This window comes from Etheostoma cragini, chromosome 8 (assembly GCF_013103735.1).
Source record: "Etheostoma cragini isolate CJK2018 chromosome 8, CSU_Ecrag_1.0, whole genome shotgun sequence".
In the NCBI taxonomy this organism is placed as follows: Eukaryota; Metazoa; Chordata; class Actinopteri; order Perciformes; family Percidae; genus Etheostoma; species Etheostoma cragini.
The window spans coordinates 7,108,929-7,136,589 of NC_048414.1; the positions used below are offsets into that span (position 1 = coordinate 7,108,929).

General features: G+C 39.0%; 3 protein-coding genes across 5 annotated transcripts; 1 reads left to right on the forward strand and 2 right to left on the reverse strand.

The window, feature by feature from the left end:
- Positions 1 to 136: 136 nt before the first annotated feature.
- nudt4a (nudix (nucleoside diphosphate linked moiety X)-type motif 4a) lies at positions 137 to 13,952 on the reverse strand. 3 transcript variants are annotated; one of them, XM_034879387.1, is made up of 6 exons: positions 13,356 to 13,952; positions 7,994 to 8,104; positions 4,997 to 5,023; positions 4,427 to 4,471; positions 4,070 to 4,157; positions 137 to 1,613 (listed from the first exon to the last, which is right to left on the reverse strand). In XM_034879387.1, exons 1-6 carry the CDS (start codon positions 13,452 to 13,454, stop codon positions 1,387 to 1,389), a joined length of 597 nt encoding a protein of 198 aa, XP_034735278.1. In that variant the 5' UTR covers positions 13,455 to 13,952; the 3' UTR covers positions 137 to 1,386. The 3 variants fall into 3 exon arrangements, with proteins under 3 accessions (XP_034735278.1, XP_034735279.1, XP_034735280.1); XM_034879388.1 differs by lacking the exon at positions 4,997 to 5,023 and having other exon boundaries at positions 13,356 to 13,946; XM_034879389.1 differs by lacking the exons at positions 4,997 to 5,023; positions 7,994 to 8,104.
- Positions 13,953 to 15,977: 2,025 nt separating this feature from the next.
- Positions 15,978 to 22,652, reverse strand: ube2na (ubiquitin-conjugating enzyme E2Na). Its single transcript, XM_034879378.1, has 4 exons — positions 22,512 to 22,652; positions 18,223 to 18,469; positions 17,673 to 17,813; positions 15,978 to 17,213 (listed from the first exon to the last, which is right to left on the reverse strand). The coding sequence occupies exons 1-4, from the start codon at positions 22,539 to 22,541 to the stop codon at positions 17,167 to 17,169; spliced, it is 465 nt and encodes a 154-aa protein (XP_034735269.1). The 5' UTR covers positions 22,542 to 22,652; the 3' UTR covers positions 15,978 to 17,166.
- A 1,422-nt stretch (positions 22,653 to 24,074) lies between these two features.
- Positions 24,075 to 27,415, forward strand: c1qtnf13 (C1q and TNF related 13). Its single transcript, XM_034879819.1, has 2 exons — positions 24,075 to 24,223; positions 26,057 to 27,415. The coding sequence occupies exons 1-2, from the start codon at positions 24,193 to 24,195 to the stop codon at positions 27,127 to 27,129; spliced, it is 1,104 nt and encodes a 367-aa protein (XP_034735710.1). The 5' UTR covers positions 24,075 to 24,192; the 3' UTR covers positions 27,130 to 27,415.
- Positions 27,416 to 27,661: the final 246 nt, after the last annotated feature.

The following is a 27,661-nucleotide window of genomic DNA, read 5'->3' on the forward strand; positions in this document are numbered from 1 at the left end:
GCTGCGAAGTGCACGAGCCAATTCTCAATTAAATGAATTTAGCACATAATTTGCGCTCCCTTTCTGTTGTATTCTCGACATAATTCTGGCACACTGACCATGACTTCCTGTTGTGTTGACTAAAAATCTGTAAATTGCATTCTGAATAAAAAAAGACCATGACTTCCTGTTATAGTTTCCTGTTCATAGAGGGAGTATTTCCCTATTAAAACCTAAATAAATAAATTAAATCAATGCATACTAAGTACTGTACATTCAACTGTCGCAATTGCAAGTTTCCTTCCTCAACATCCTTGTGTTTAAATCTAAAAACAGCTGAGAAATATAAGGGTAGGGTTTCAACTGTGTTGTACTGCTTCCAGTCAGTGCTGTTGGGTTTAAAGTATTTAGAAACTAAACCCAATGTACTATTGTGTTGGTGAAGGCAGTTAGAAGAATAAGACTAAAGCACATTGTTATTCTCCTCTAAAACCAAGGCTTGTCAAACATTAACAGGACTTCATATTTGTTAAATGCACTTATAATAAGTGTCTTACTCCCAGTCTGTAGTGTTGAATACTGTCTTTCTTTGGCACATTTGTGAGTTTTGATGATGCTGACTGCAGTTCTGTTCCACTATACAAAAGCTGACATTTATCTAACTGTACCAATATGCTGTAATTTGTTCAATGCAACAGTCAGTATGACAATATTAACATTATGTACCAACAAAAGGATCTTTGAGTAAGAACTGTTCAGGTCTCCATTCCAGTATGATGGCTGGTTTGCAGATATTTGCCTACTCTTTATTACAGTGTTACTCTGTTGATAGTGCTTGGAGATGGTACTGCATGTAATTGTAAGATGGTAATTACAGGAGGAGAAGTGTTGTTCACTCTTGTATCAAACAGACTTTTCCATTAGCTCTCTTTTTGTGAAATACTTCACAAGTTAAGTTATAGTGAGGTGACATTTGTTTTACTGCCAAAATGTGTCATAACAATTCACACAAAAAAACTGATTTGTAGCAAATTAGGGCATTATTCGGCACTGAGTCATTGTGGTGATATGACATTCTCTGAAAGCAAACACTTCCCAGGAAACCACCCAAACACTTGTGTGCACTGCTAGTAAAATATTCTGCATTGAAGACTAAACAGAACCTTCACATTGGATAATCAGCACACTGAAAAAAATCCATTTAAAGCTGAACACTTTAAAAGGGACACATTTGCTTTATCACCTGGTAATGGTTGTTAAAAAATACACATATAAAAACTTAAACATTTTGGCACTCCCTCAAAATGGGTTTAAAATCAACTTAAAGGAAGTCCATGCTGTACACATTAAGAGGCTGCGTTAGTAATGCAAAAGTCTTTCTTTTATCCCGGTGTTGAGCTGCTTGCCCTATCTCTTGGCTACATCTGAGCCCTGTGTGGAGCAAAACACGTAGTGAGGCGTGTTGTAGTTCATCACTTGGGAGCTCGGGGCGTTGCTATGAGTTGGGCTACACACAGGATTGCAGGCGGGGTTATAGGTGTTTGTGAGCCTGCATAGGTACTCTGCGTGAACAGGCTTGTGACTCTGCAGCACCCTGATGGCTTCGTCAACATTGAACCACTTCCTCTTCCTTCCTGTGAAAACATTCAAGAGAGGACAATGGCTGATCAACAGGTAGAGGTTAGGTGTTGTGCTCAATGCCAGTTGGATTATACTAAATCATCATAGCCATCATTGGGATTGAACCTGAGATCTTGTGGTATAGAATCTGCCAAAATCTCAGCATCGTAAAAATAAAAATAAATAGCCTTGCCTATTCCATATTTTGTCGATTGAACAAGCATACTGTTTGGTATATATTAAGCATATGGACCCTTTAAATGAGACGCTGAATAAATAATAGATGATAATATATGGATAACTAGAATCTGTACTGCCCCTCATTCAATTCTTGCCCTCAACTTGTAGAAAACGTTCGTACTATGATAGATAACCAAGATAAAACTGCCACTGCTCTGCAGCCCATGACAACTTCAGCAGTATTACTGAGTGTCTGACTGAGCAGTGAGTACGATTGCTCAACAAGCAAAATAACCAAAAATTGCTAAACCACAATGTTATACAACAAGCTCAAGGATAAACTGTTCAGCACATGTTGCAGTACTAAAGTTAGAGTGGAAATGGACATTGCTGATGTGCTTTAGTTAGTGTTTATGAAGCCCTCATGTCACCAAACCTTCCTAAAAAGCACCTTCCATAAAAACGATGTGTGTCCAGTAAAGCGTCAGCTGGGAGGTGTTAATACATTTCTTCAGTCCCATCATTTACTCCCATTCAATTTAAAACAGCCTTTTGGTGAAGGACTCTGCCGTGGCCTGTGATTATCGGAGGGTCGTGTGGGAGGGGAGGGGTTTGCCTACTTTACTGTATGTTGACACCCTGAAGTACACCACTGCTGGCCTTTCAGCAGTGGGGGAAAGTAAGCTACACCAGCTCAGTCCCTGCGCCATGCAGGGCAAGAGAGGACAAGTAAGGAGGGGGCTGTGGTGAGACAACTGGGCACAGTAAACAATCCTCCCCCTTGTGAACCGGCAGAACTCTATTTCTATGGGTAAAGGGAGTCAATTATTACTGTTTTCCAGATGAGTTGGTCCCAAGTCCCAAGTGATGCGTTAGATTTGAAATGTCAAAGCCATTCAAAATCACTTGTGACCACACGCTTTTACATGATCCACATTACAAGAAGCGATAAGGGTGAGGGGGGTGTTTTAGGGCTAAAACTAATGATTATTTTCGTTATTAATTATGTTATCTATAAAACGTTTGAAACGCATTTCTTAAAAGTCTTAAAAATGTCAAGCAATTAACGGATTATCAAAGTGTTGCAGATTTCTGTTGATGATTAATCCCAGCTCTAATGAATTGCCTCCAATACGACACCTCCTGATGTTTGAGAGAAATGGGACAAAATATCAACATGGTGGAACATACTTGCAGTGATAGCTCACTTAGGAAGATAAATTGTTGCTACGTGTTTTTTTTTCGGTATTTGAGGACCGTAAACAATGTGGATTGGGTGGTTTGACTTTATAGATAAGTATTTTTCTTAGTTTCTCAGTTTAAAAAAGTGATGACTGGAGGGACACCCCAACAGTCTTTCGCAACCGTCACCTCTACCGCCAAAGAGACAACTAAATCATTTGAACTGAGTGCGAGTCAGAATAAGTTCTTTATGCCGTTATGATTGTGCACAGAAACACTATGAACTGTGTATTGATACGATTTGAACATAAATATTTTAATTTGACTGAAAATCTAAATATATGGGCTTGACAACCTCAATAAAATTCATTTAGTAACAAAATGATCATCCAGATGGAAAGGATTCGCATGCAAAACCTTAAAACACGAAACCGCTTTCTGAGCATCTGGGGACCAGTCATTGACTATCTTAAAAACATGTTTTCTGTAGAGATGTGCTCTTGACTGTATTGCAACTTGTATCACTATAACATCTGGCCGTGTAGATAACAACAATATGACATCCATCCAAGACCCGCTTTTAATCTTAATTTTCCCGGCAGCTCCGTTGTTTGGTTGTTGTCGTTTTTTGTTGATTGTGTTTTTGTTTTGCTTTTTGCTTTCTTTTTTCTGTCCTTTCTCCAAAAAAAAATCATTTAGTGTCAATAAACCCCTGGAATAAAACTAAACGCCTTTTCCCGTGTATGGGTAAATTTCAGCAGCATAATTTATGCAAATGGACGGTTCTTATATAGAGCTTTATTGGTCTTAACAACTACTAAAAGCCCTTTAACATAGTACAGGAACTATTCACACACATTCATACACTGTGATCGAGGCTGCAGTTCGAGGTGCCACCAGCTCATCAAATAAACGCACACATTTACACTCCGATGGCGCAGCATCGGGGGCAACTCAGGGTTAAGTGTCTTGCCCAAGGACACTAAGATATGGTATTGCAGGGCCAGAGATCGAACCACCAACCTTACAATTGGAAGGCAACCGCTCTACCACTGAGCCACAGCCGCCCCATTCGATGACAAAATGAGACTTAAATGTAAAGGCATACCAATGTTAACAGAATCCTCCCAGTCTTCCAGTGTCTCCGTCACTATGAGGGTGTAGACGTACGTCCTGTGCTTTCTGTCTTTATTATGCTGGAAAGGTTTAAATAAAGACACTACTTTATATCACTGCAATAAACTGTGTCAATGCAAGCAACACTTTCATATACAATGTGAACACAGTACTGTTTCTTCATAGATGCAACATGAACTAAAACATGTAACCTGTCTTTGCTTGCCTACATATGTATCCCAGGCATGATAGGAGGGTAACTAGCTAAGTTGATGCCGGATTTGAATCGGTACAATATTATGTATTATAAGCCACTTTTGGGTTTTGAAGAAATTAGTTTGACGCTTACCTCAAAAATCCCGAGTAGTCTACCAAGCTTTCCCTTCACACCAGCCTGAACACACATGAAGAAAACTAATCAGGTGTCATTCAATACATTTACATCTGAGTGACAACACAGTGTTTTTCGCCAGTACTGAACATTACATGTAACTCATTAAGTAGATTTGTTCACTTTTCACAGGGACTGATCAATTCGTACCAACAAAGCTGTCAACAAAGCTGTCCCTGTTTCACTGATATTTTCACACAGCTGCTACACAGCGAGAACAGCTTGTCTCTGTTTAGATATGTATGCACATTCTTAGTTGAACATTTCTCTCATTTAGGACATGGAAGCCTTTGGCGCAAGCGGGTACCATCCTAGCATCGCCGCATGCTTGTGAGGCAGCATAGCAGAGGCGACCAGGTAGACCTAAACTTAGTCTGAGTGACAGGATGACGAGACAGCAGGGCTTAACACACGCATGGTGCACGAGTCAAGATCTGGTTCTGCTTATGCACAGCTTGTGACCATCATACTTTTTTTTTTTAAAGACCACGGCCCCTGAATTTAGTGGGGAAAACATCAACAACTCACATGTATCCTAGAGCAGTGGGCTCCAACCTGGGGATCAGGAAACCCACGAGAAGTTCCAAAGTCAATGGAGATGATTAGTGGGGTAAAAAATAAGACAAGAAAATCAGCTTTAGAAAATTAAGTTTCATTATCCTATTGGATACTGAAGTGTTCACATACTGGTTTTATCGCTTCAGGGTGCTGAAAAATATTCTATGTCACTCTTTATTTTACCTAGTCCCAAACTGATAGACTAACTATATCCTGAGATGACGGGTCACAAGAAGAAAGTGCTTTGATCCAAACCTTTTTTACAGGAAGAAAAGGAACCACCATGCTAGTTTTTGTCATTGAAGCTAGGGAGCTTGTGGAGCATGTTCCGAGTCAGCAGATACCGCTAGCATTAATAATCAACTTTCTGTTACAAATAAAATAAATAAAAATCTCCCCCTGCTGCTGGCTGGACAGCCCACAGAGACACTCCAGGAGCTCATGGCTTGGTTTGGCCCTTGCTGTGCAGCATATTTCGGACTTGGCCTATCACGTTTGATCAGTTAGGATGTCTAACACCCATAGACTGCACAACAGACAGAGACAATTGTTGTGTCCCAATTCCATACTTTATATTAATTGCATACAGTATGTACTGTTATACTTGTCTTCATTGTGTATTATATTGTTTTCACAGTAAATATTCAAGACATCCACATACTTCAAACTTTACAAAATAATACCAAATAAAGCAAAATGTCTTTCTTGAGGCAGTTTAACCACCATCTGCGATATATTTTAATGTGGCGCAGCTGGAAGCAGCTCCTCTAATTTCCTTTGTGGATAGCTTTGTGGTACAATGGTCTACATCAACACACTTAAAAATCACGCGTTTTTCAGTACATTGTGCATGCTGTTCATTTTTGAGAATGCTGTCACTTTTCCGCTTTTCCAGTTGAAACACATTAGATACTCCTGCTTGGAACTGGTATGTAGCGTGGAACTGGGACACAGCTATGGTCTATAGTGAGGGATAAAAAAACACCAAAGATCTATAATGGTTTTATTTGCAGTATATTTGCAAGCACTTTTGTCAAACTGTCATCTGTAACTGTCTTAGTGATTTTACAAAAAGAAAGATTTCACAATTAAATTTGAAAATCGCCTGATAGGAAAGAAAAACCTTCACAAATGAAAACTATCATATTGACATTTATCTTGACAGCAGGGTAATAAACATGAAGTTTTGAATTGTTAGCTTGTCACTGCAGTTGGTGTGAGCTCATCTATATTCAGGTACATGTCTGGTCTGGGAGGCACAGGATGTGGGTAACTGGAAACCCTCCCTAAATGTCACTGTCATACTTCAAAATCGTCAACACACTACTATCCAAGGCAGGGGCTCACAACTCACTCCGCTCCAACTACCAGCAACTCCCTTTACTCAACCACAGAACAATCAACTGGCAATGTACAGTGGGTACGGAAAGTATTCAGAGCCCTTTACATTTTTCACTCTTTGTTTCATTGCAGCCATTTTCCAAAAATCAAAAAGGTTTATTTTATTTATTATTAATAAACACTCAGCACCCCATCTTGACAGAAAAAAAACATAAATGTAAAATATTTGCAAATTTATTAAAAAAGAAAATAAAATATCCCATGGTCATGAGTATTCAGACCCTTTGCTGTGACACTCATATTTAACTCACATCCTGTACATTTCTTCTGATCCTCCTTGAGATTGTTCCACTCCTTCATTGAATAATATTGACCATGTGATATTTCAGTTTTTCTTTTTTTAATAAATCAGTTTTTTCTGTCAAGATGGGGTGGTGAGTGTTCACTAATGAGAAATAAAATGAACTTTTTTGATTTTTGGAAAATGGCTGCAATGAAACAGAGTGAACAATTTAAAGGCGTCTGAGAATTTTCTGTACCCACTGTGTGTAGCTTGCCAAATCTTTCCCTCTCTCATCTGGATCCCTCGATGATGTTTATTGCCTCAAACGTCGCCTTCCAGACGAACCCTGACTTTAACCCTAACTATTGCCGCGGTGCCTGGAAGGAGATGTTGGGGGCAAAATACACCAAACACCATCTGGCTTATAGAACAGTTGAGGCCTTGCATACTGCAACCAGTGACAACAATACATTTCAAGAATTGTTGCTATACTCACTTTGTTTCTATACTTTGTTGCTATTATGTTTATAATAATGATAATTATGTTTATAATAATGATAATTTTTCCGTGCCACTAGTCTGTCAAAAGCTATTATTTTTAAAATGACGCATCAATTATGTATTTTTTGCTCATATTATGTAAGGTTTTAGGGTCATACCAGGATTTAGTTGGATTATTAACCACATTTACACCTACTGAGTCTGGGTTTTAATAATGTTTCTTATGCTAATGAACTAATGCGTTCACAAGCTTGTGCAAAGTTCCAAAATCTGAGTCTTGGGGAGTTTCCCCACTGAAGACCTTTTGAACATATGAAATGCCCTAGTTCACAATCTCTTATTTGCTTAATGATTTTTTTACTTTCATTTACATAGCTTGTAAAAGCAATGCTGTTTATCATCTGACTGTCATTACTCACATGTTGGAAAGTCCCACAACCACTTGAGCTCACCAACAACAAAGTCTCCTACTTTCAGCTGCATTATCATGCAGCAGCATTATACATTTAACTCCCTTAAAAATGTTATATATGACAAATAGGCAATCTCAAGCAAGTTCCAAGACAAGTTGATTTTGAAATGTCTTATTATTTTCATTTTCACACTAGCACAAATGGAAGCAGTGGCTCCCTGGGAGGGAGAGAATAATCTAAATACATATGGAGAGTATGCTTTGGAAAACGGCCAGTAGCATCAAGTGTATGCAATCTGTAGGTAGACACACACACAAACACTATGGACATGTAATGGTTTTACAGGCTGCTTTGAAGTATTGTCAACCCCAAAATGTAGAAGAACAGTCACATGATGTTTTCTTCAGTTTTTTCAGTAAGTGAGCTCACCTCTTCGTACACCTCCCTGACGGCGGCCCCACAGGGCTCCTCCTCAGGCTCCATTCCTCCTCCTGGCACGATCCATTGGTCTGGATGACGACTGCTGCTCACCAGTAGCACCTGCCAAGGAGAAAGACCTTCATCATGACTCTGCTGAGTCCGTGATGCCAAAAACACACCAACGGCATGCCCAAGTTTAGAGTCCGTCACCACTATACATGTTTGGTGGCGGCTGAGTGTGGTGCTACTCATTCAGCAGAATGTGTATCAAACATCTCGCATGTCATGCCAGTCATTCTCTTCATTTACTTAATGCAATATGAGCGTAGTGTGGATGGGGCTGCTTAGCATGTGCCTCCACCTTATTAAAACGAGTGAATGAAAGTAAACTGTTGCATGATGTTCTTGCATTAAAAGCACAAAACATATATGTGAAAAACAGCCATCTTCAGACTGAATATTACTGTGGGTAAGCTACATTTAATTTGATATTATTTCCCCAACACTAAAGCCTTACTCACTTGTCCTGCCTGAGAGTTTTGCAGTCTGAGATATGACCACAGCGGGAAAAAATACAAGCCACACCTGTAAGTAATACCTGTTATTTTATTGTTAAATATTTCCATGACAACAACTTTAACATTAAATACAGTTGAAAACAAAATCCACTATGAAAGTTTCCAACAAGTAATACTACAGTAGCCCATTTCAGCCGTCATTTGTTTAAAAAATATTAGCTTGAGGAGCTATTAAACATGACAAATCAGCAGTCTAATCACAAATAATCTAACTAAAGCCCCACAATAAATGTATTTTACTGACCTCCAACACATGCAGTGGGGTCCTGTTTGAGCACGGTGCCCCTCTAGCGATGCAGTCACTTAACCTTAAACCCTATCTGGCACCACACCAACCCACATTAAGTTTGTATGAATACTTTCAGAATCCTCTCGGACATGTGACGCCACTACATTCTCTAGCACTGGATTAGCCAGATTGGCTCTCTTGGCAGCAAAGATTGATTAAAAGCTAGCACCAAAAATCAGCACACGGCATGTGGAACACTATAGGTGAACACAACTGTCAATTGTCCCAGCAGAGGTTTCCCTACATTAAGATGTGTCTGCATTCCTCCTGGGACCTGATGGTGGAAGCATGGCATACTTGTGATGTAATGATAACAACTTCACTGCCGTCAAAGGTGGTCTCTATTGCACAGAAATGACAGTGATGAGTGAAACTTCATGCTGTACGACTGAGCTTGACAGTAATTCAATTCTGTAACAAAAAGGTCAGGAGTAAGATAAAACCCCCAAACAGTCTCACTGTTAGATTCCTCAGTCAGCACACGATCACGAAAAAGCACACTATGGAACTACAACTAAAAACTCACAAAGAGCTCCTGTTAATGGTCTACAGGCTTTGGACGACTAACAGACGGTAAATGCTTAAATGCATGTGCTTGTCTTTCTCTGGAGACCGTGTGGACCTATGTTAAGAGAGTCATGCAACTTATTCTTAACACAGGCAACTCCGTCAATACCTGTGGATGGATCCCAAGCCAAGTTAAAAGGGACAAGTGATTTAACTGTCAGGTAATCTGCCTCAGCCACTTACTCACTCGTAAACCTGTAAAGACAGATTGTTAACTCTTTATAGGGCAAAATATGGATGCCAAACGATGAAACACAATGATGCATCCCTTGAGGCAATCCTGCCAATCCACCTCACTAATTTGAGGTCTTAGTTAAATCAGTAACGAAGCAGAACTTTACCTAATACATTTCTCTCAGCTAACCCAGAAGAAAAAAGCACATAAAGTAAAAGTAGTTGACCCCACTTGGACGTTTTTGTGTTTTATTGTCCCACAACATTGAGTCAAAGTAGATTTACTTTGGCTCATTTGACAGCCTTTAATGTCAAAGTGATATCAGACTGCTCCAAATTGATCTAAATACAGTATATCAAAGATATAGACACTGTACTACTGTATTTAATGTCCAAAAGGAGTGTTACCAGTGGTCAACGGATATGGATTTTTCAATGTCCGATACTGATGTTTAGAAAGCAGAGCGTCCAATGGCCGATATAAATGCAGATATTGTGTTTTTTGTTCATCTGATAAAATACAATTTAATGATAATTTTAAGTTCACTTGTTATTAACATTTATTTAACACCGTTATTGTCTGGTTTGTCTCTGTTTTTAGTTGTAGACTGAAACTTGCAGCATAGTTTTGAAAACACAAAGGAAAAATGTTGTTAAAACTTTCTGTTGTTATGTGGACGGCCCCTAAAGGCTTCACACTTACACTTGCTTACTGTGCCAAACGCATCCCATATGACAAATCTGATGAATGTTTTGTTCGTCGGGGGTGAAGAAGTGGACGCCTACACAATGGTTTTTCAATCCCTGTAAGTAAGCCACTACATTTTCTGGTAATCAGCCCCGTGAGCCCATGCATCGACCGGTGCCTAATATCTTAAAATGGCAATAATAAACCCGATTAATAGGTCCATCACTTTGTGTTAAACTGTTTGTGGCATTAATGTGGAGCGTTTGCTGCTGATGACTGATGTGGTAGTAAATAAAAGCTGAAAGGGATGAGAGCAGAGTCTCATTTGAGTCCCTGCGCCAAATCCAAACAACACACACATGCATGCCCAATTTTACACAAACGCCACGTGAATCACGTAGGCACTTCCACGTACACAACTACTCACAAACACACACACTCCCAGCCAAAAGGCTTTTCAAAAAACACTGGATCAGCAATCGTTTTTCTGTATGACAACAAAAAGCTCAGCAGAAGAGGGCTAATGACCCCAACAGGCATCACACACCTCAGTGAGAGCTCAGTCAGGAGTGCCTCCAATGCACACAACCACATCAGCTTTAAAGGGGATCTACATCCCATCATAATACACCTAAGATACTGATGACAGATATTATCCTCGGATACATGTTTAAATAATTTTGTCTTGATGTGATGCTTAACCCAGTGGCTACTGTCCAGCCAAAATGCTAAATTTGATATTAATTTTGGAAACAGTTTTTCTACTAGGTTACATTATATTGCAAGACCTACTGGTTAATTGGAGAAATGTTTCCTATTTCCAGAGTACTTACTAGTAACAAAACTTTATACACCATTTACAGCATGATGCTGTATATGGTATAAGGCAGAGCACTTCAACACGGGGTTTGGGACCCCTGGATTGACCCCAGAGTCAATAAAAGGGGGCCTCCAATTTATTATATTGTCAATTTTTGACAATTTTTTTTCAAAAATAGGCTTACTGGCCTCTAGGTAAGGTATAGTCACTAAGATAGCCAAATCCACTAAAGATCCACTGTGCGCTGTGAAATATGATTTATTAAAATGATGCCAACCATTAATATTTTAATAACTTAGAGTTCTATGCACTGAATGGTACAGTGTGTACAAAGACTTCAGGCCAGACTACACATTATTGTAGGCCTAGTTTAATTTTCAACTTAATTTTGTACTATATGTAGCAGGGGGTCTCTGTCTATCTCTCGTTTAATTAAGGGCTCCTTGGTTTAAAAAACAAGTGTAAAGATTGTGTAAAGATTAGAAACATATGTAATATTGTTATTTTACGTTGAATTAAAGATGAACTGAAGGTGCATAGTTTTTCTGAGTACAAACAAAATGAAGTGATGCTGTCTAGTATTCTTCCGGCAGACTTTTTCCTGTCCTCCTGGACTCCAGCTGACATGAAGAGGAAGTGAATGTAAACCAGGCATGCAGACTGGATGGATAGTTTAGCACATGAAATGTGACATATGCAATCAAAGCACAGACATGGCAAATAAAGGACGAGATCAGCATGGTATGTGAGAAAATTTCATCATCCTCCAGTACAATTAAAAATACTCAAAAGTTACTTTAGATATATGTCAGCTATCCAGCAGGAGAGAGAGAGAGAGAGAGAGAGAGAGAGAGAGAGAGAGAGAGATGGGTAAGAGCAGGAGCAGGAAGGCAAATCTGTCAAGGGACAGCAAGTGCCTGCACCTTGTTTTTATAAATCACAGCTGATAGGTCACTTGGTGTTTGGCACACAGTGTTACACTCAACCAGCCCCCTACAACCCCCTACTCCCCCTATCGAATGTGGTCCTGAGATGGGCTGCCGTCACTAGGCAGACTTGTTGGGATCTAGGACAACCGCTGTCCCCAGTGTACAACTTCAATAGTTAATAACTTCTATACCAACTCAGTCTTAATTACTACCAACTAAAAAAAAAAGTTAGTAGCATCAAATGAAATGAAAGGTTCTGGAAACACTTATTACATGCTTAGTTTAGGAGTTTATGTTAGTGGGAGACATATTCTAACATAGTAATTTGTAATGTCAGTGTGCATATATTGTTAAAAAGTATCATTAGCTACACAACTAAATAGGTGGCAGGATGCATTTGATATCAGTATATTCATTATTATTAACATGTCACATTTAATGTTTAACCATAGCAGCCCTCTATTTAAGGAAAGCATTTTTGAGTGGGTTTGTGCAAACTGAGCAGATATAGGACAGGTCCTGCTGCTTATGTTAACTTAGCTGTATGACAAATAGGAATGGATGAGACAAATGTTGCAGCACTTAATCAACATCATAATACAGTTTTGTGACTGCGTTCTGTTTCATGGTTGCACATTGGATATTGTCAGAAATGCAGCAGAGTGAGTGCGTTGCCTGGTGCCTCAGCAATGGATTAGTTATTTCAAAGACATACGTTGATAATTATAAGGCCCTGTACAATAACCACATCAGCGGATGCCAGTGTAAATTACTAAACAGATGCCACCTATATGTGCATAAATGTAGGCTAGATGCATAGTTTTATAATGGTAGATGGTATTAAAAGGCTAAGGTGCATTACATACCCAGGTGCCACTAAAGGTTATGGACTATTATGCAATATTAGACCTATAGGAGCTACATCTGCAGATACAACCAAATAAATTATTGAGGATGCAGGACTGTCAGTGGCCTGCACAGTTTGCACTCCCAGGAAACAATGAGGATGCCTATCTTTATGAATTATAAGTTATATGGATTGCCTCCACGACAGGAAAGGAAAATGATGGTCTCCTGTTGAGTGCTGGTTACATACAGTGAGTGCCAGCTTGTTGTTTGATAGGTCAAGTATTTTGAATTTTAGCCAAGTTATGTTCACCTCTGCCCAACACCTCAATTACAGACTGGGAATGCACCTCACACACAATATTAATCTGCAACTCTCTGTGGCATGTCTGTTCGAGTACAGTGTACACAGATAAAGCGTCCAGTATAGATAGACAGCCAGAGTTCAAACTTTAGCCGTCTTACTTAAGCACCTCTTACCTCGTCCTCCTTCTCGTTTTTAAAACACAAACACGCCGCCCTTCTCTTGAACCCTTCGCCGTCGTACGTCCTGGTCTGGTTGGGCTTAAACTTCATCATTTATTGTATCAAATCGTCGAATGCCCGAAAGAAAATGTCAGAAATAGCGAAACTCTGGATTCAACCAGACACTGAGTGGAGTGGCTTCGGGTGTCCCAGGACGGGGGAGTGGAAGAGCAGCAGCGGCGTAAAACTCCCCAACTTAAGCTTCTTCAGATAGTCCAAGTTACAAAGTGTGTACTCGGTTCATACATTCCTGGACAATGTCAGACTGCTTCTGGTCGTATATTGTACCTCCCATGGTGGTTTAGTGCCGCTGTCAACACGAATGATTCAACAAACTCGCTCCCATCTGTGGTCGCTGAGCTACCAGCTGACCTGAGAGCTGCGCAACAAGCTACCTGTTCGCTCCTACGTTACACTTAGTTTCTTGTTAATCCTTAAAAACACGATTAATGAGCCAAACATGGATCAAGTCTTTATACAACTGCCAGCTTCACGCGGCCGTAGTTTTCATGAAAAACGCCGCGTGCGTGTTTGATGCTTTTCTCAGAATTTCTAATGCTGCTTTCAAGTGCCGCTCTTGAGATCCAAAATCCCTAAACTGAGATAGCCTACTTTGAAGACAATTTGAGTGTCTTCTACTATGAGATACGCACACATTTGTGATAAGAGCGTTTTATTTCAATAATTATTCTTTCAGTTTTGTTTTATTATTATAAAACGTTATTCTCCATCCTATAACACTTTCTTAATTTTCCCCACACTCCCTAATATAATAATTCCCTACCTATATATATATATATATATATATATATATATATATATATATATATATATATATATATATATATATATATATATATATACATATACATAGGTAGGGAATTATTCCTTTCCACATTCCACATCTACAGAAACCAAAACCAAATAGGCCTACCCAAAATAAACAAAGAGGCCAACATAAAAACATAAATAGCCCAAAATAAACCGTGCCTCAATATTTACTGTTTTCTTTCATACCAGAAATGATCTACTGAGGTTCATGTCTAGCGCAAAAAAAATCTCAACCAATAGCATTTGGATTACCGTGATTACTAAACTTCCCACAGTAACTGAAGAGGCAGTTCCCTGCCGGTTTAAGGTCAATCAGTAACAGACCCATATCCACAACAATGAAACGTTTAGTTTCTGTGCAGCAGTCTGGTCTGGTGCTGTGGTGGTAACACTCACCGGTAGTGGTTATTTACAGCAGCATGCTGAGCATACACAGGTACACATGTACAAAGCTCGGGGCTTCCCTCTAGTGGACATGGACTGTCTTTAAACCACAGGATGTGTTCCAGGGTGAACATGTTTCGAGGTGTTTAAAAGTAACACTCTCTGATTAGCTGGATGTGTATTTTTATTGTAGACTTTTCAAGGCTGTCCACAGTCAGGACGTGGTTGACATTCAAAACTTTAGGACACTGATATCTGGTAGAAACCAAACAAAAAATGCATTTAAAATAAGACAGGGCTTTAGTAAAAAATGAATAAACAAACTAAAGCCCAAATCAGCACTATGGCTCACATGAGGATAAAAAATGAACCAGACCACGCTCGCTTTGCAGAGATAATTATTAAAATGTCATGGGCATGGGAGCATACAGGCTACAATTTTATCGACTTATTTATTTATAAGTAGGAAACTTCATACGTTAAGTTTCCAACTTAACAGGCTACAATTTAACTATTAAATTGGAAACGTTGCGTACGCACGAAAAGCACGTACGCTGGTTTTTCAAGAAAAATGAACTTGACGTGAGAATGTGCTGGCCGTCAGCAGCCCTCTCTGGCTCGGTGACGTTGCACAATCAAACGGAAAAGTGCCAAAAATCACCAAACATTACAAAATAACTTTTCCACTTCACTTACTGGCATATGTCTATGGAAAAAAAAAATATTGATATTCCATAAAAGTTTGATCATTTATGTGGATAATATTTCACACAAATATTTGTTTACTTCGCAGGCTGTCTCTGTGGGGATGGGATATCCACTTAGAAAATATTTTCAGTAATCCTCTGTATTTCTCATGGATGAAATGTCTTACTCACTGTGCAACAAAAACATAGGCACGGGAATTTTTCTGTGCGTAGGTATACTTATCAAGTTTTGGCCGTACGCCATCTTCTGGTGTGAAAGCTGCGCAGTCTTTTTTGCATGAAGCCCAAGGGCACACTTCTAGCAATTTATGTGTAGTACAATTTTAACAAGTCACAATTGACACAATAAGCTGCATACATTGTTCTGAATGGCATTAGCTAGTTATTAACTGATAGTAATTAATAGTTATACTTAATTTGTAATTTCCTGTTTTTAGAACCTGCATGTACATAGTCTAAAAATAAACAATTTTGGTGAAGTTACACCCTTTCTTAGTGGTTGAAAGTAACACAAGTACTGTATTATTGACCAAAATGTACTAAAATATGTCTGAGTATTACAATTTACCAACTTTAACCCCACCCCCGCTCCTTATCAGGCACAATATGTGACATGCATGTGTCAAATCAAGAAATACACCACCCAGACAACTACTTATTTATTAATCAACATATTTTATTTACAGGACATAAAGGTATGCAGGGGGACTGTTTCATAGCATTCTGAGAGCAGGAAAACATCTCCTCCCCAGATTAATAGAAATAATGAATTTACAAACAGTGACTTGAATACAGACTTTTCAAGGACCAATCACAACAGTTGAATCAAAGCCTTTAGTGACCTTTTTGAGTTTAATCCTGCATCAACTCAGCATCTCCTCTCAAACAGATCCTACATACCCCACCCCACTCATATCTACCACCTCTCCCGTCAAACAACTGACATCAATGTAACCACTATATTGTGAAATAAATGCCATTGGAATAAGTGAACCACTGAGTCTTGTACAGTAGCATTAAACTGTGATGACATATGGGGGGAAAAGCAAGGTAGTTAGTATGGCAATAGCAAGAAAGATTCACATATAAAAGACTGGATATATTAAAACGTGTGCTAAAACTAAGGAAAAACTAAGGAAAGGTCTACAGCGTCCACCCTGGCCTCCACTCTCTCCCATGCCATTCAGAAGCCTACAGTGAGCGAGTGGGTGGAAAAAGTTAATGTGACAGGCTCAGTTTGTTTTCTTAGTCATTTTATTTTGTATTGAAGGCAGCCAGGTATGACTTAAAGAAGAAGCAGGGCTATGATATACTATGCGTCCTGCTGGGCAAAACTCTGGTTGGTCGCCCTCCATGTGAGTGTCTAAATACAGTGGGCTAGTAGTAGTTAGCTGCAGGTTTTTCTTTTAATAAACAAATCAGCAACACGAGGAAACCAAGTTAAAAGAAATGTAAAAAGTATACAATATTGACCGCATCTAGTCAGGCCCCAGGGCACCCAAACTCACACACCCCCTCCCCCTTAAATGTGCTCGTTAAAGCAGCGGTTGACAAAAGCTTCCCAAAGTCAATGGCCAAAGAAAGCCAGGTGAGTAGATCTAAAACCTCTGTCCATGCATTTCAACAGTGAGTAAGGACAAGACGAGTCATTTCATTACTAGTGCGCATTTAAATCACCAATTGTCAGCAGTTGTTTTTTCCTTTACCATATTTTCACGTTTATTTTATAATATCTATATATTTTTATATATATTTAAGATGATGTCCTTTAAATGTAACTGAAGTAGGAAGAGGTCTTGGCAGAGCATAGGGAATCACACTTGATTTCCCCTTGTTGAGCTGCTTTACACTTCATTTCTGCTTCCAGCATAAAGCCTGGTCCATGACCTGGCTGCAAAGTTAAACAAAACAACTGACTTTAAACATGAGTTACATCAAAATTATTTGCCAATATGGCCTTTTTTTCTCTCTTTTTTTTAAACAAACCTTACATTAAAACAAGTTCATCATAATGAATCCCACACAATTATAAATATTTTCACTTTAAGTGATAAATAAAATTCGACACAAATTAACTGACATTAACTACAACAGACAACTCCTCATCTTATGCCACTTTAAGAAACATAAATATAAATTATTCTAGTTGAGATATAAAAAATTCAAAAAGTAATATGACACCAAACACAAAAGCCTTAAAAAGCAAAGTAAATTGTATTTAGCATATTTTGGTTTTGTTCCTGTGTGTATTTAGGCTGGATATTCCTATAATTCAAAAGACAACAAGGAAAGGGAGAACTAGGCAAGAGCCGGACGGAAAGTGTAATAAAGCCTCTGTTGACCCTCTCACCTGTTTCTATGGCTTCAACTTCGTTGGACTTCCACTTCTCTGCAACGTCATTTGCAAGGGGATCATCAGGGTTGGGTGCACTTAGTAATGCCTGGATTGACAGCAGCACTGTGCGAATCTGCAGAGCTGGTGACCATTTATCTGACCAAATGAAGAACAGAGGAGCTCAATAAGACTAAAATTGAGACAGAGAAAAGCAGAGGAACAATAGAGTGTTTTAAGCTGCAGGGGCTATGAAGAGACAGTGCTGACATGCAGTAGTAGTGGCACAAAGCTCCAGTTAGGGGCCACAAGTGTAACATAAGCGGCCTTTGATCTTTTGAGCAAGATGAAATTTGCAAATCCCTCAATTCATTCACAGGCCAAACATTAGAGGACAGAATACAAACAGGCTTTCCTACAGTAACAGGCCTGACTCAACAGACCAAAAACAGAACAAGGGAAAAGACATTTTCTGTCAGTTGAAAACATGTCCTTTAAGGTAAAGCACCATCTATCTTCCACATAGATGGCCAAGCACAAACTGTGACATTACAGAGAATTGACTTACCTTTCAAAATGTCTAGACATATTCTCCCCAACTTGTCTACATTGGGATGATATATTTTGGTCATGAAGCGCACTTTCGGAGCAGCCATGGGATATTCCTCTGGTAAAAAGAGCTCGAGTTTAAATGTACCCCCCTCAAAAGGTGAGTCCTGAGGTCCACAAATGAGCACATGAAAGTAGCGGGCGTTGCCTTCATCTGGCTCTGCCTCGATGCCTGGGACAGGCTCTGCAATCAAACGTTGAGTTTCCTGGTACAGAAAAAGACAGAGAGAAAAAAAAAAAGAGAGAAAAACGTTATGATGGTGCCACTTTATTTCAAGTCATTGCCACAAAGTGCTTTCACTTTGCACTGCAAAATGCACTGTCACTACCCTAATAAGGTTTTTCAGGCGGAGATGTGTGTTTAAGGAGGAATGCTTTTAAACTCTATATTTCTGTAGGGATGCAACGTCTAGTGTTCAGGTAGTGAAGGGGTACTCAGACATGATTGCACAAGGTGATAAAACTAAAAAAATATTTTAATTTTTAAAGAAGGTGCAGCATAGAGCATATGTCAAACCACACATGCAAACCAAATAAAGCTGGGATTTATAGAGATCTAGGCTACACTTGTATCAAGCATTACAGTTTAACTAACTGGAAACAACACACCATTGACTCTAAACAATATATGCATGTCATATTAAGGGAAACATCCTATAAGAATGTTTAATAATAGTAAAACTTGTTATTAATTCAACATTATTCATTCAAAAGATATATAAAAAGCCATTGCCCACACCTGAGAGCTGTCAAAAAGTTGTGCCACTATTGAATCTTTTCACAACAGAGATGTTAGGCAGGAGGTGGACTGTAGTCTGCTTAGCTTTTATTCTTTAACACAGAAGGCAGGGGGGTTGTGACTGCAGTGGCGGCTCAATGCTGAAGACTCTCTGTGCACTATGTAACTGTCTTTTAGAGGTGACACTGACTCAGCCACCGCACCACAGGAGACCATTACTTTCATACCCATCAGCCACTGCAGCAAGGCTTCTCCCAACTTATAGTAACAGCCAAGTGACCTACAGAAACACATTTTCGCTGTTAAAGAAGAACTTCTCTTGTGGTATACACGAGGCAGCATGAGAGTGCCGCACCTGATAAGGTCTTGAACAAGAAAAGTTGCTAGTATGCACATGCAGGTCGGCAATATAAATGATGAACTGCCGTGTTCTCTACTCTTCTTCACTTTACAGTCACCATTCTCCAAAGTGTAGTGCTGATAATAATCCTGGTCTATGATGGCCTTTATTTTCCCAATCTAAAAACCAAGTATGTACTTGTGCCTGTTTGAAATGCATCCTTGTGCAATAGATGCATCATTCATCCCAACAGAACAATAAATAACTGACATAATTATGGATTAAAAAGAAAAAAAATAGCATCAAAGAATGTTTGCCAACCGCCGGCACTCTTGTGCTGGGCGTTCTTTTCCTGAATACAACTGAGAGTGAGATTCCTGAAATGTTTCAGATAACCCATAGACAAAACCATGCAGTGAAAACACAGACGGGAGAGGGGCACCCGGTCCCAGTCACACGCTCTGAGGGCTCAAGGGCTCGGTCAGCTGAGTATTGTTCCCAGCCCTTCCACCTTTTCCCACCAGCACTAGTCCCCAGTCTGCTTACTAGGGGTGCAAGATATATTGACCCAATGTAATTAGCGCAATATCACGTTACGCATTATTATATCCAGGGGTCCGAGACATATCGACTCAATATCGCTGTTGCAATATATCGCAAGTGTCGTAATAAGAATGCTATATCATGTTTATTTTGTAGAGCGCTGCGTCCCGTCCCATGGCTGTGTGGCTTAGTTATGTTTGATTTAGACTTCGCTTAAAACACTAGAAATCATGTTTCATTGGTCAGTTACCGTGCCACTTGTACATGTTAGTGCACATCAGAACATGGGTCCACTACGTGAAAAACCCTTTGGAGCGTACCATGTGAGTGTGTGTGTGCATATTTCAACAGAGTGACTGTGTAAGTGAAGAAACAGATAGAGAAAACTAAATGAATCGAAGAGAAGGAAAAGTTGTCCTCTTCTCTTTTTTTTATTAATTTTTGTACTGTCCAACCAGTAAAACATGTCCTGTTCTGTAGACATGGTCTTTTTTTATTTATTTATTCATGTTGTACCAGTCCAATATGACAGTCAGCTGAAATAATACTTGTGTTATGAGAAAACTTGTTCAATTTGTTATAAATCTATTTTTATGTGTTTTTCCGTAACTTTTGTAATTTCACGTTTAAAAATATTGAAATTAATATGGATATCGCAATATCCATGATCAATATCACATTTTGTCAATTATGTGCAACCCTACTTGTTACTCACCCACCTGTGCAATCTTCCATTAGACAACTGTTTTGACATATGTTGCAATTATGATATGATTGTGATATTAGAGGGTATGATAATTATTCTCATCTTTATTGAAAACTGTTAGAACTAGTAGGCACATTGCATGATTTTTGTCAGGATCTGTATCAAACAAAGAAGTTTTTCTTAAGTTTGTTGAATATGAGAATATGTGTAGGCCAAGACATCTCTGCAGCACAACAATATTTAATTTAAAATGTTATTTTGGCACACATTTTACAGCAGTTAATCGCAGTAGGCCATTATGTGATTTCCATACCATTTTGATTCATTGTGTAGTCCTATCTTAGACACCTTCATGTTCCAATAATGCTCTCTCTATAAACTCAACACAGGCTAAGCACTAATCCTTTACCAATCATAAGATGTAATTTCATAGAATATGCACAAAAGCAATGACTTATTTGTAGATCCACAGACTTACAGCAAGGGCACTTCAACGGTTCCCCAAAGAAAAAGGAAAGCGTAAGTGGCATCTGAAAGGCTTGTCTACATTTAGCATCTACACAGGCTTGTGTATCTAAAGAAATATTACTAAATTAAGAATCAGCTACATAGTGGGTTTACAAATAGAAGACTGTCAATGTTTGTGTTTCATAAGGTTAAAAATGACATATTTGGGGACTTGTGGCTGGTGGTCAGACAGTGGAAGCAGTATCAACCATTACCAGATCAACAAATCACCCTGGTACCTTGTTTTTTTTACATTTTATAGGCCAAATGATTAATAATTTTATTCATATTAATGCATAATAAAAACATGACGTGCAACCCTAACTGACCACTTCTGAACACATAAGATAAACACGGACAAGCAGTTTGCCAAGTAATCTGAGCTCCTCTCAAATCCTTTGTGTCCATTAAAATGTCATAATATCGTAAAGGTAAAATGCAACTACTTTTTTGACCTTACTTGTGAACACACATTTTTGCTGAATACAATGACTGTCGTAACATTAGCCAGTTCCGGTGCTGAATTTATGAGTTTGCATTTAGGAAGTGCAGGAAATAGAAGGCAGTTGTCAAGCGACACTACTGTATGATATTGATTAAGGCTGCGGATGTAGCTAACTAATTAGCATCTTTAAATATCTGCTGAGCAAACATCTCACTTGTGGTTAGATTGCGCAAATCACTTTCTGATGCTACCCAATTGAGTCAGTGAGAGGTCTGCAGTGGAAGTTATTTCTGACCACAGGCACAAACTGTTCACAAATATCACTTTGTTAGGTTAGCACATGTACGACTATGATATGGTAACGTAGCTAGCTAGCTAACAACTAACGTTTAACTCCTAGTTGGTTAATGGCACACTTAAGAACTTCACTAGCTAGGTAACTTAGCTAAATGAAAAGGCGAAATGGTACAGAAGAAACTACTACAAAAGGAAAACATCCAATATTTGCTAAATACATGTATGCTTAGCTAAATGAAAATTAGAGGCAAATACAGAGAGTATCACGCTACCGGGTTAGCTTTAGCTTGTTCCTGTTTTAGTTTTTTTAATACAGTCCAAACACAAATTAAGCTAACAAACTAGTCAGCATAGTTAGCCAGGTCAACACTTTGTTGAGTAGCAACTGGAGAACATTTGTCCTTGTAAAATATATTTAGAAAAGATCAGCCCGTCACACAGTACATTAATCTGCCATTTTCACGAAGGGTTGATGTATTTTTAACCCACCGTGTCGCGGTGTATCTGAAACGGAAGTTAATTTAGCAAACTAGCGCTAGCGAGCTGGCTGCTAACGTTAGCGCACAGAACTGGTAACTGAGCAGAGCACTGGGACTTTAGGCTGTTTAGGTACAAGTTTGGCCATGATATAAAAGTGACATATGCTGCTCCTTAAAGTGAGAAATAATTACCTTAAGGATCCTACGGGGCAGTCCTGCCATCTTGTCTTAAATGCGGGGTTTCAGCTGTGCCTCCTCTCTGTCGTTGGCATTGACAGCAAACACACGTCTTCCGGGTTCTCTGCGTCACAGCAGTGGATGGACAGGAGGACTTACTGGCACTCAAATCCAATTGAAAATGTTTCCTTGAGTTCTGTAAAACCTACTGAGAGTCCATAGACTGTCCACACCACGAGTGGAGAGCAAAACTCAGACAATTTCCCATCTTAATTTAAATTTAAGAAGAAACAATCAATCAAACAAATTTATAAAAATAATTTCGAACATACAAAAAAAAATAGGACTAGGTTAGGCAAAGATAATGAAAGATATTTTGAGCAATGAAAAACAGAAAGCCAATCAAAAAACTAGACTGCTATCACTTCGTGGGCAGAGAATTTCAGACTAATTCAATCCCTTCTGGGAAAAAACAACACTACAGTAGAACTGGCAGGAAAATATGTTACTGCATGCCACAAAGCAATGCATATTTTTGCTTTGTCAGCATGTTTATAGCATAACATCATGTCATTACTGGCAATAAATAAACACAAATTGTAGCTATGTACCTATAGCTAACTTTATCAATATAAAGGATAAAAATATACCAACATATACATTAGATTGTGCTCAATAGCCCTGCAAATCCTTATGGTAAGCACAAATTGAATATTCACTTTCACCATTTTAACTGGAAATCAATTTGGTCTTTTAATAAATACATTTTGTCACAGAGTCAGAGAAATGTATTTTCAGAGAAAGTCTGAGAAAGTCCAAGAAATATATTTACCTAACCAACACATTTCTAAAAATAATGTCACTTCTGAATTCTCTGGATTTTGTGATATATTGGCAGAGAAATAATTCATTTATTATAAATTTAGTTCTGTGAAATGTTTCTCAACTGATGTGGAACATGCATTTGAAATGCTTTCTGTGGGATAAAGATTCGGCAATGCTGAAAACAGTTTTTATGAAAACAACAAAATGGACAGAAGTCATGTGTTTATTTTTCATGTTCTTAATTTTAATAGAAAAGTGTTATCTGAAAAAAAGTTAATTTTCTTCTTTTCTCGTTTAACCTTCATGATTTAACACCAAATGAACCAAATAAAGCACAACATCAGACTGTAACCTGAAATTATAATAATAATACCACACTTTTCCACACAGATACTTGAAGAATTGGAAAATGGGAGTATTTTATTTTCACACTGTCACATTGCTAAAAAAAATACACCTGAGACACAGAACTCTAAAATTATCTTTGCTACTGACATTAATACGGCCGTGCATTATTTGGCAATTTCTTCTGTGGAAGCAAGAGTTTCACTTAAGTTGAAAAGTCAAACTCTGTGTCCCACAGCTGCTCTATCTGTCTGTGTCCAAGACAAAACAAAGCATGAAATAGACCTAACATTTCCAGGGGCCAATAAGGCTGTACGGTACAGCTGCATTTTCACTTTTTTTGCACTGCAGGCTGAATGGGAGCTATAGATTGGAGGGGACATGGAGCTCCTCCTCCTGACATGTCTGTGTGGACAGATGCTTTGTCCCTTTGTGTGTCAGTCCTGTTACATGGGCATTGTCTTAGTTGTGTAGCAAACTCAGAGGAACTTTATTTACAAAGCTGTCTAAGAAGACGAAGTTCAGCATGCATTTTCTGTCCCAACACAACCCAACAGGTGGGTTTGGTTACTTATTTTGAGTGTGACATCTGTGTGTAGAAGAGGTTGATGTATGCATCATATGTTATTCTACTGGTCTCCGGACACTTTTGTGTTGATTATCTGCTCTAGTTTGTTATAGTCACGCTTTATTTGACATTTTTGCTACACAAACAAGGATTCTTTTCACTAACAATACATCATGTTACACTGTAGATTGTTTTGAAATGTCACAATGTTATTGTTAAAAGTTGAAATCAATCTGAAGGTGAGACTCCTATAAATCTATTATTTTGCCAGGTCACTCATTTCCTAACAGTAACATTTTCATCACAGTTTACGGCAAAATTTCTATCATTAGGGTTTTCTAAAATGTGTATATGACAGATGACAGAGGTAACAGCCAGGTCTTAATTCTGAGCCCATGATTACTACTCATGTTTATTACCTTACCTTAGGTGCAAGGTTTCCACTCATTCATAATCAGACAAATCTGATCTTGTGGGATTTTAAATTGTTTAAATTAATCTACTTCTGTACCTGTCTGCAAACATTATAAACTATTATAGTAATAATAATTTTTGATAATCTGAATCTGCCATGCTCTTCAATGTATGTAAAGGTAAAACGGAAGGATTTCAGGAATGTCAAAAATAGTCCTGAAAAAAGTCTTCAAAAAGCTAAATAATTTCATGAAAATCTTCACATACTAATAATAACTGATTTTCTGCAACTTATCCAAGCGATCTCTTTTAGCATTCTACCCTGCCTCACCTCACCAATTCTCTAAACTTTTTTAGCATTGTTCCACACACACAGGAACAGATGAACCAGCACCTAATCTAGTCCCTTCTCTGAGTGCACAGAGAGAACAGACAATATCAGCCACATCACAGGGGCTGCTGCTCCCACGGAGGGCCGGATTTGAGAGGGAAAATTTATCCTGACAGGGTTTAGCCAGACTTCCTTATCAACCCGGATTATTTTAGAAGGAGCCATTTTGGGTTAAACTCAGTCTCATACGCAAAACTCAAACTAAAAAAAGTTTATTTTACTGTGATATTGAAGCAATTCTTGCAAACCCCCATCACAGGATATGTGTTGTGAGCAGTATAACTAAACAGTGATTTAGAAGCCTGAGATATACATAAATAGTATTTTAAGAAAAAGTCAGAGAGAATAATATGTTTTCTGTGAAAATACTTTTAATTTGTATCCTTTTAAAGCAAAAGGCTCCACATTTCCAGAAATACTCCTATTATTACTGCCTAGATGAAAAGATCAATACCAGTCTTGTCTGGTTAACATGAAGCTACACCAGCAGCCAGTTAGCTTAGCTTAGCATGAATGGGGAACGGAAAAACAGCTAGCGTCCTCTGTCTAACAGTGATGGAATCTGCCTATCAACAAAGAGATTAACCTTTTAGTTCCCACACTTTTTTTTTTAATGGATTTAACAAACAAGACATCGTGTTAATTGGTGGGCTTTAGAGGTGATGGCAGGAAGACAATTGGACAGAGGCTAGCTGTTTCCCCCTGTTTCCAGTCTTTGCCCTAAGCTAAACTATTGTCTGCTGGCTGTTGCTTTTCGATGTGATGGACAAAGAAAAGTGATTTCAATACTCTCATCTAACTCTCTGCCATAAAGCCAATAAACATTTATCCAAAAATGTTGAAATACTCCTTTAATCATTTGGTGATCCTCTTAGATTTGTCTTGTGAACCCTTTGGGAGTCCTGATCACCAGGTTCACTATAAGACAACAAAACATCTCAAATATCTAAGACCCTGCACTTTCACTGATGTATGCTTGTCATCTGTAATGTGATTTCTTTGATTCTCTTTATTTAGCTCATTGGAGCACACACTACTACCTGGCATGTGTATTTATCATGATTGCCTGGTCTGGACCAGCTTCGTCCCTACATGCCCCTCCAGTGATAACAGGACTCCGCTCTGCTTTCTCTGCCACACGAACCAACAGCGTAGTGGGGGGCAAGCAGAAGGCAGTCAGCTTCGACAGGCTCATGGTCAACATTGGAGGGGATTTCAATCCAGACACCGGTCGATTCCGCTGCCGCATCCCTGGAGCTTACTACTTCTCTTTCTCCGTGGGGAAATTTCCAAAGAAGATGCTCTCTGTGATACTGGTGAAGAATGGAGAGGAGGTGCAGGCTATAGCTTATGATGACTACCGCAAGAAAGGGAGGAAAGTTCAAAGCCAAAGCATAATGATCACTTTGAAGGAAATGGACACAGTGTGGCTGCTTTTACAGCAGAGTCCCCAATATGCCTTGTACAGCAATGCTGGCCCTTACATCTCCTTCTCTGGTTACCTCATCTATGCTGACACCTCTCCAAACGGCTACATCAGCAACCACCTGTCCCCATCAGGGGTGTCCTACCCACAATGCCCCCCTCAGGCTGACCCCTTGGCGAGAGGTCTGATGTCAGAGCAGCCCCGGTCTGCCTTCTCTGTGGCACGGACATCCACACTCATAGGTCAAAGTATCAGGCAGCAGGACAAGCCACCTCTGACCTTTGATGTGGAATATGTCAACATCGGTGGGCATTTTAACAAAACCTCAGGCCTGTTCACCTGTCACTTCCCAGGAGCTTACTTCTTCGCCTTCACAGTGGGAAAACACCCCCGTAAGGCTGTTTCTGTGAAGCTGATGACCGGGAAGGGTGTGGTGCAGGCAATGGTGTTTGATGAGGACACTTCGAAGAGACGGGAGATGCAAAGTCAGAGCTTGCTGCTGTCTCTCCGCCGAGGCGACAATGTGTGGCTGTACAGTCAGCAGGATGAGCGGTATGCTGTCTACAGCAACCAGGGGAGGTACACCACCTTTTCTGGCTTCCTGGTTTATCTTGAAGCAGAAACACTCCCACCTCCCAGCACACAGGACAGAACTCAACTCTAAATGTCTTTACCCTTTATAACACAATCTATTGTTTATGTAGACAATCTTATAGATTATTTTCCATGTGGATAAAGCAGGAAAAACTAATATGTGGTCAGTACAGTGTAACTACATTTAGCCTACTGCTTTGTTTGTTTGCTTTTGTTCATTTTCTCTAGTGTGAATAATGTAACTCCAGGGGTAACAGTTGCTGCCAAATTCCTCCACAAGATGGTGCTATGATACAATTATGGACACTGACCAGCATGCAACACGGTTATTTTTTTTTGTACTCAAAGTGCAATTAGCAGCACGATGTACAGCTTGTGAAATAAGTAATAAAATTGGGGGTTTGGTTTACAAATAAATTTACTTTTCAAATTCAAATGTACTAGATGTACTTTTCAAACTCATTTAGATGTTTTTAAAAGCATTTTTTACATGTAAAAAATATTATTGCATGGCAAAGAATATTATGTAAATGATGTATGGTTTATCAAAATCTACTTATTGTAAAAATTAGATTTAGAGATACATCATGGTCATGTGAGTG

Coding starts and splice junctions, on each gene's coding strand:
- nudt4a (XM_034879387.1), bottom strand. CDS start 13,454: ATGATGAAGTTTAAGCCCAACCAGACCAGGACGTACGACGGCGAAGGG. Junction 5,024..7,993: donor TCAGGGAGGTGTACGAAGAG/GTGAGCTCACTT, acceptor CCTGATCCCCAG/GTTGGAGCCCACTGCTCTAG. Junction 4,158..4,426: donor GACTACTCGGGATTTTTGAG/GTAAGCGTCAAA, acceptor AAACCTTTCCAG/CATAATAAAGACAGAAAGCA.
- ube2na (XM_034879378.1), bottom strand. CDS start 22,541: ATGGCAGGACTGCCCCGTAGGATCCTTAAG. Junction 18,470..22,511: donor TGCCCCGTAGGATCCTTAAG/GTAATTATTTCT, acceptor TTTCTGTACCAG/GAAACTCAACGTTTGATTGC. Junction 17,214..17,672: donor AGTTGAAGCCATAGAAACAG/GTGAGAGGGTCA, acceptor TTAACTTTGCAG/CCAGGTCATGGACCAGGCTT.
- c1qtnf13 (XM_034879819.1), top strand. CDS start 24,193: ATGCATTTTCTGTCCCAACACAACCCAACAG. Junction 24,224..26,056: donor GTCCCAACACAACCCAACAG/GTGGGTTTGGTT, acceptor CTCTTTATTTAG/CTCATTGGAGCACACACTAC.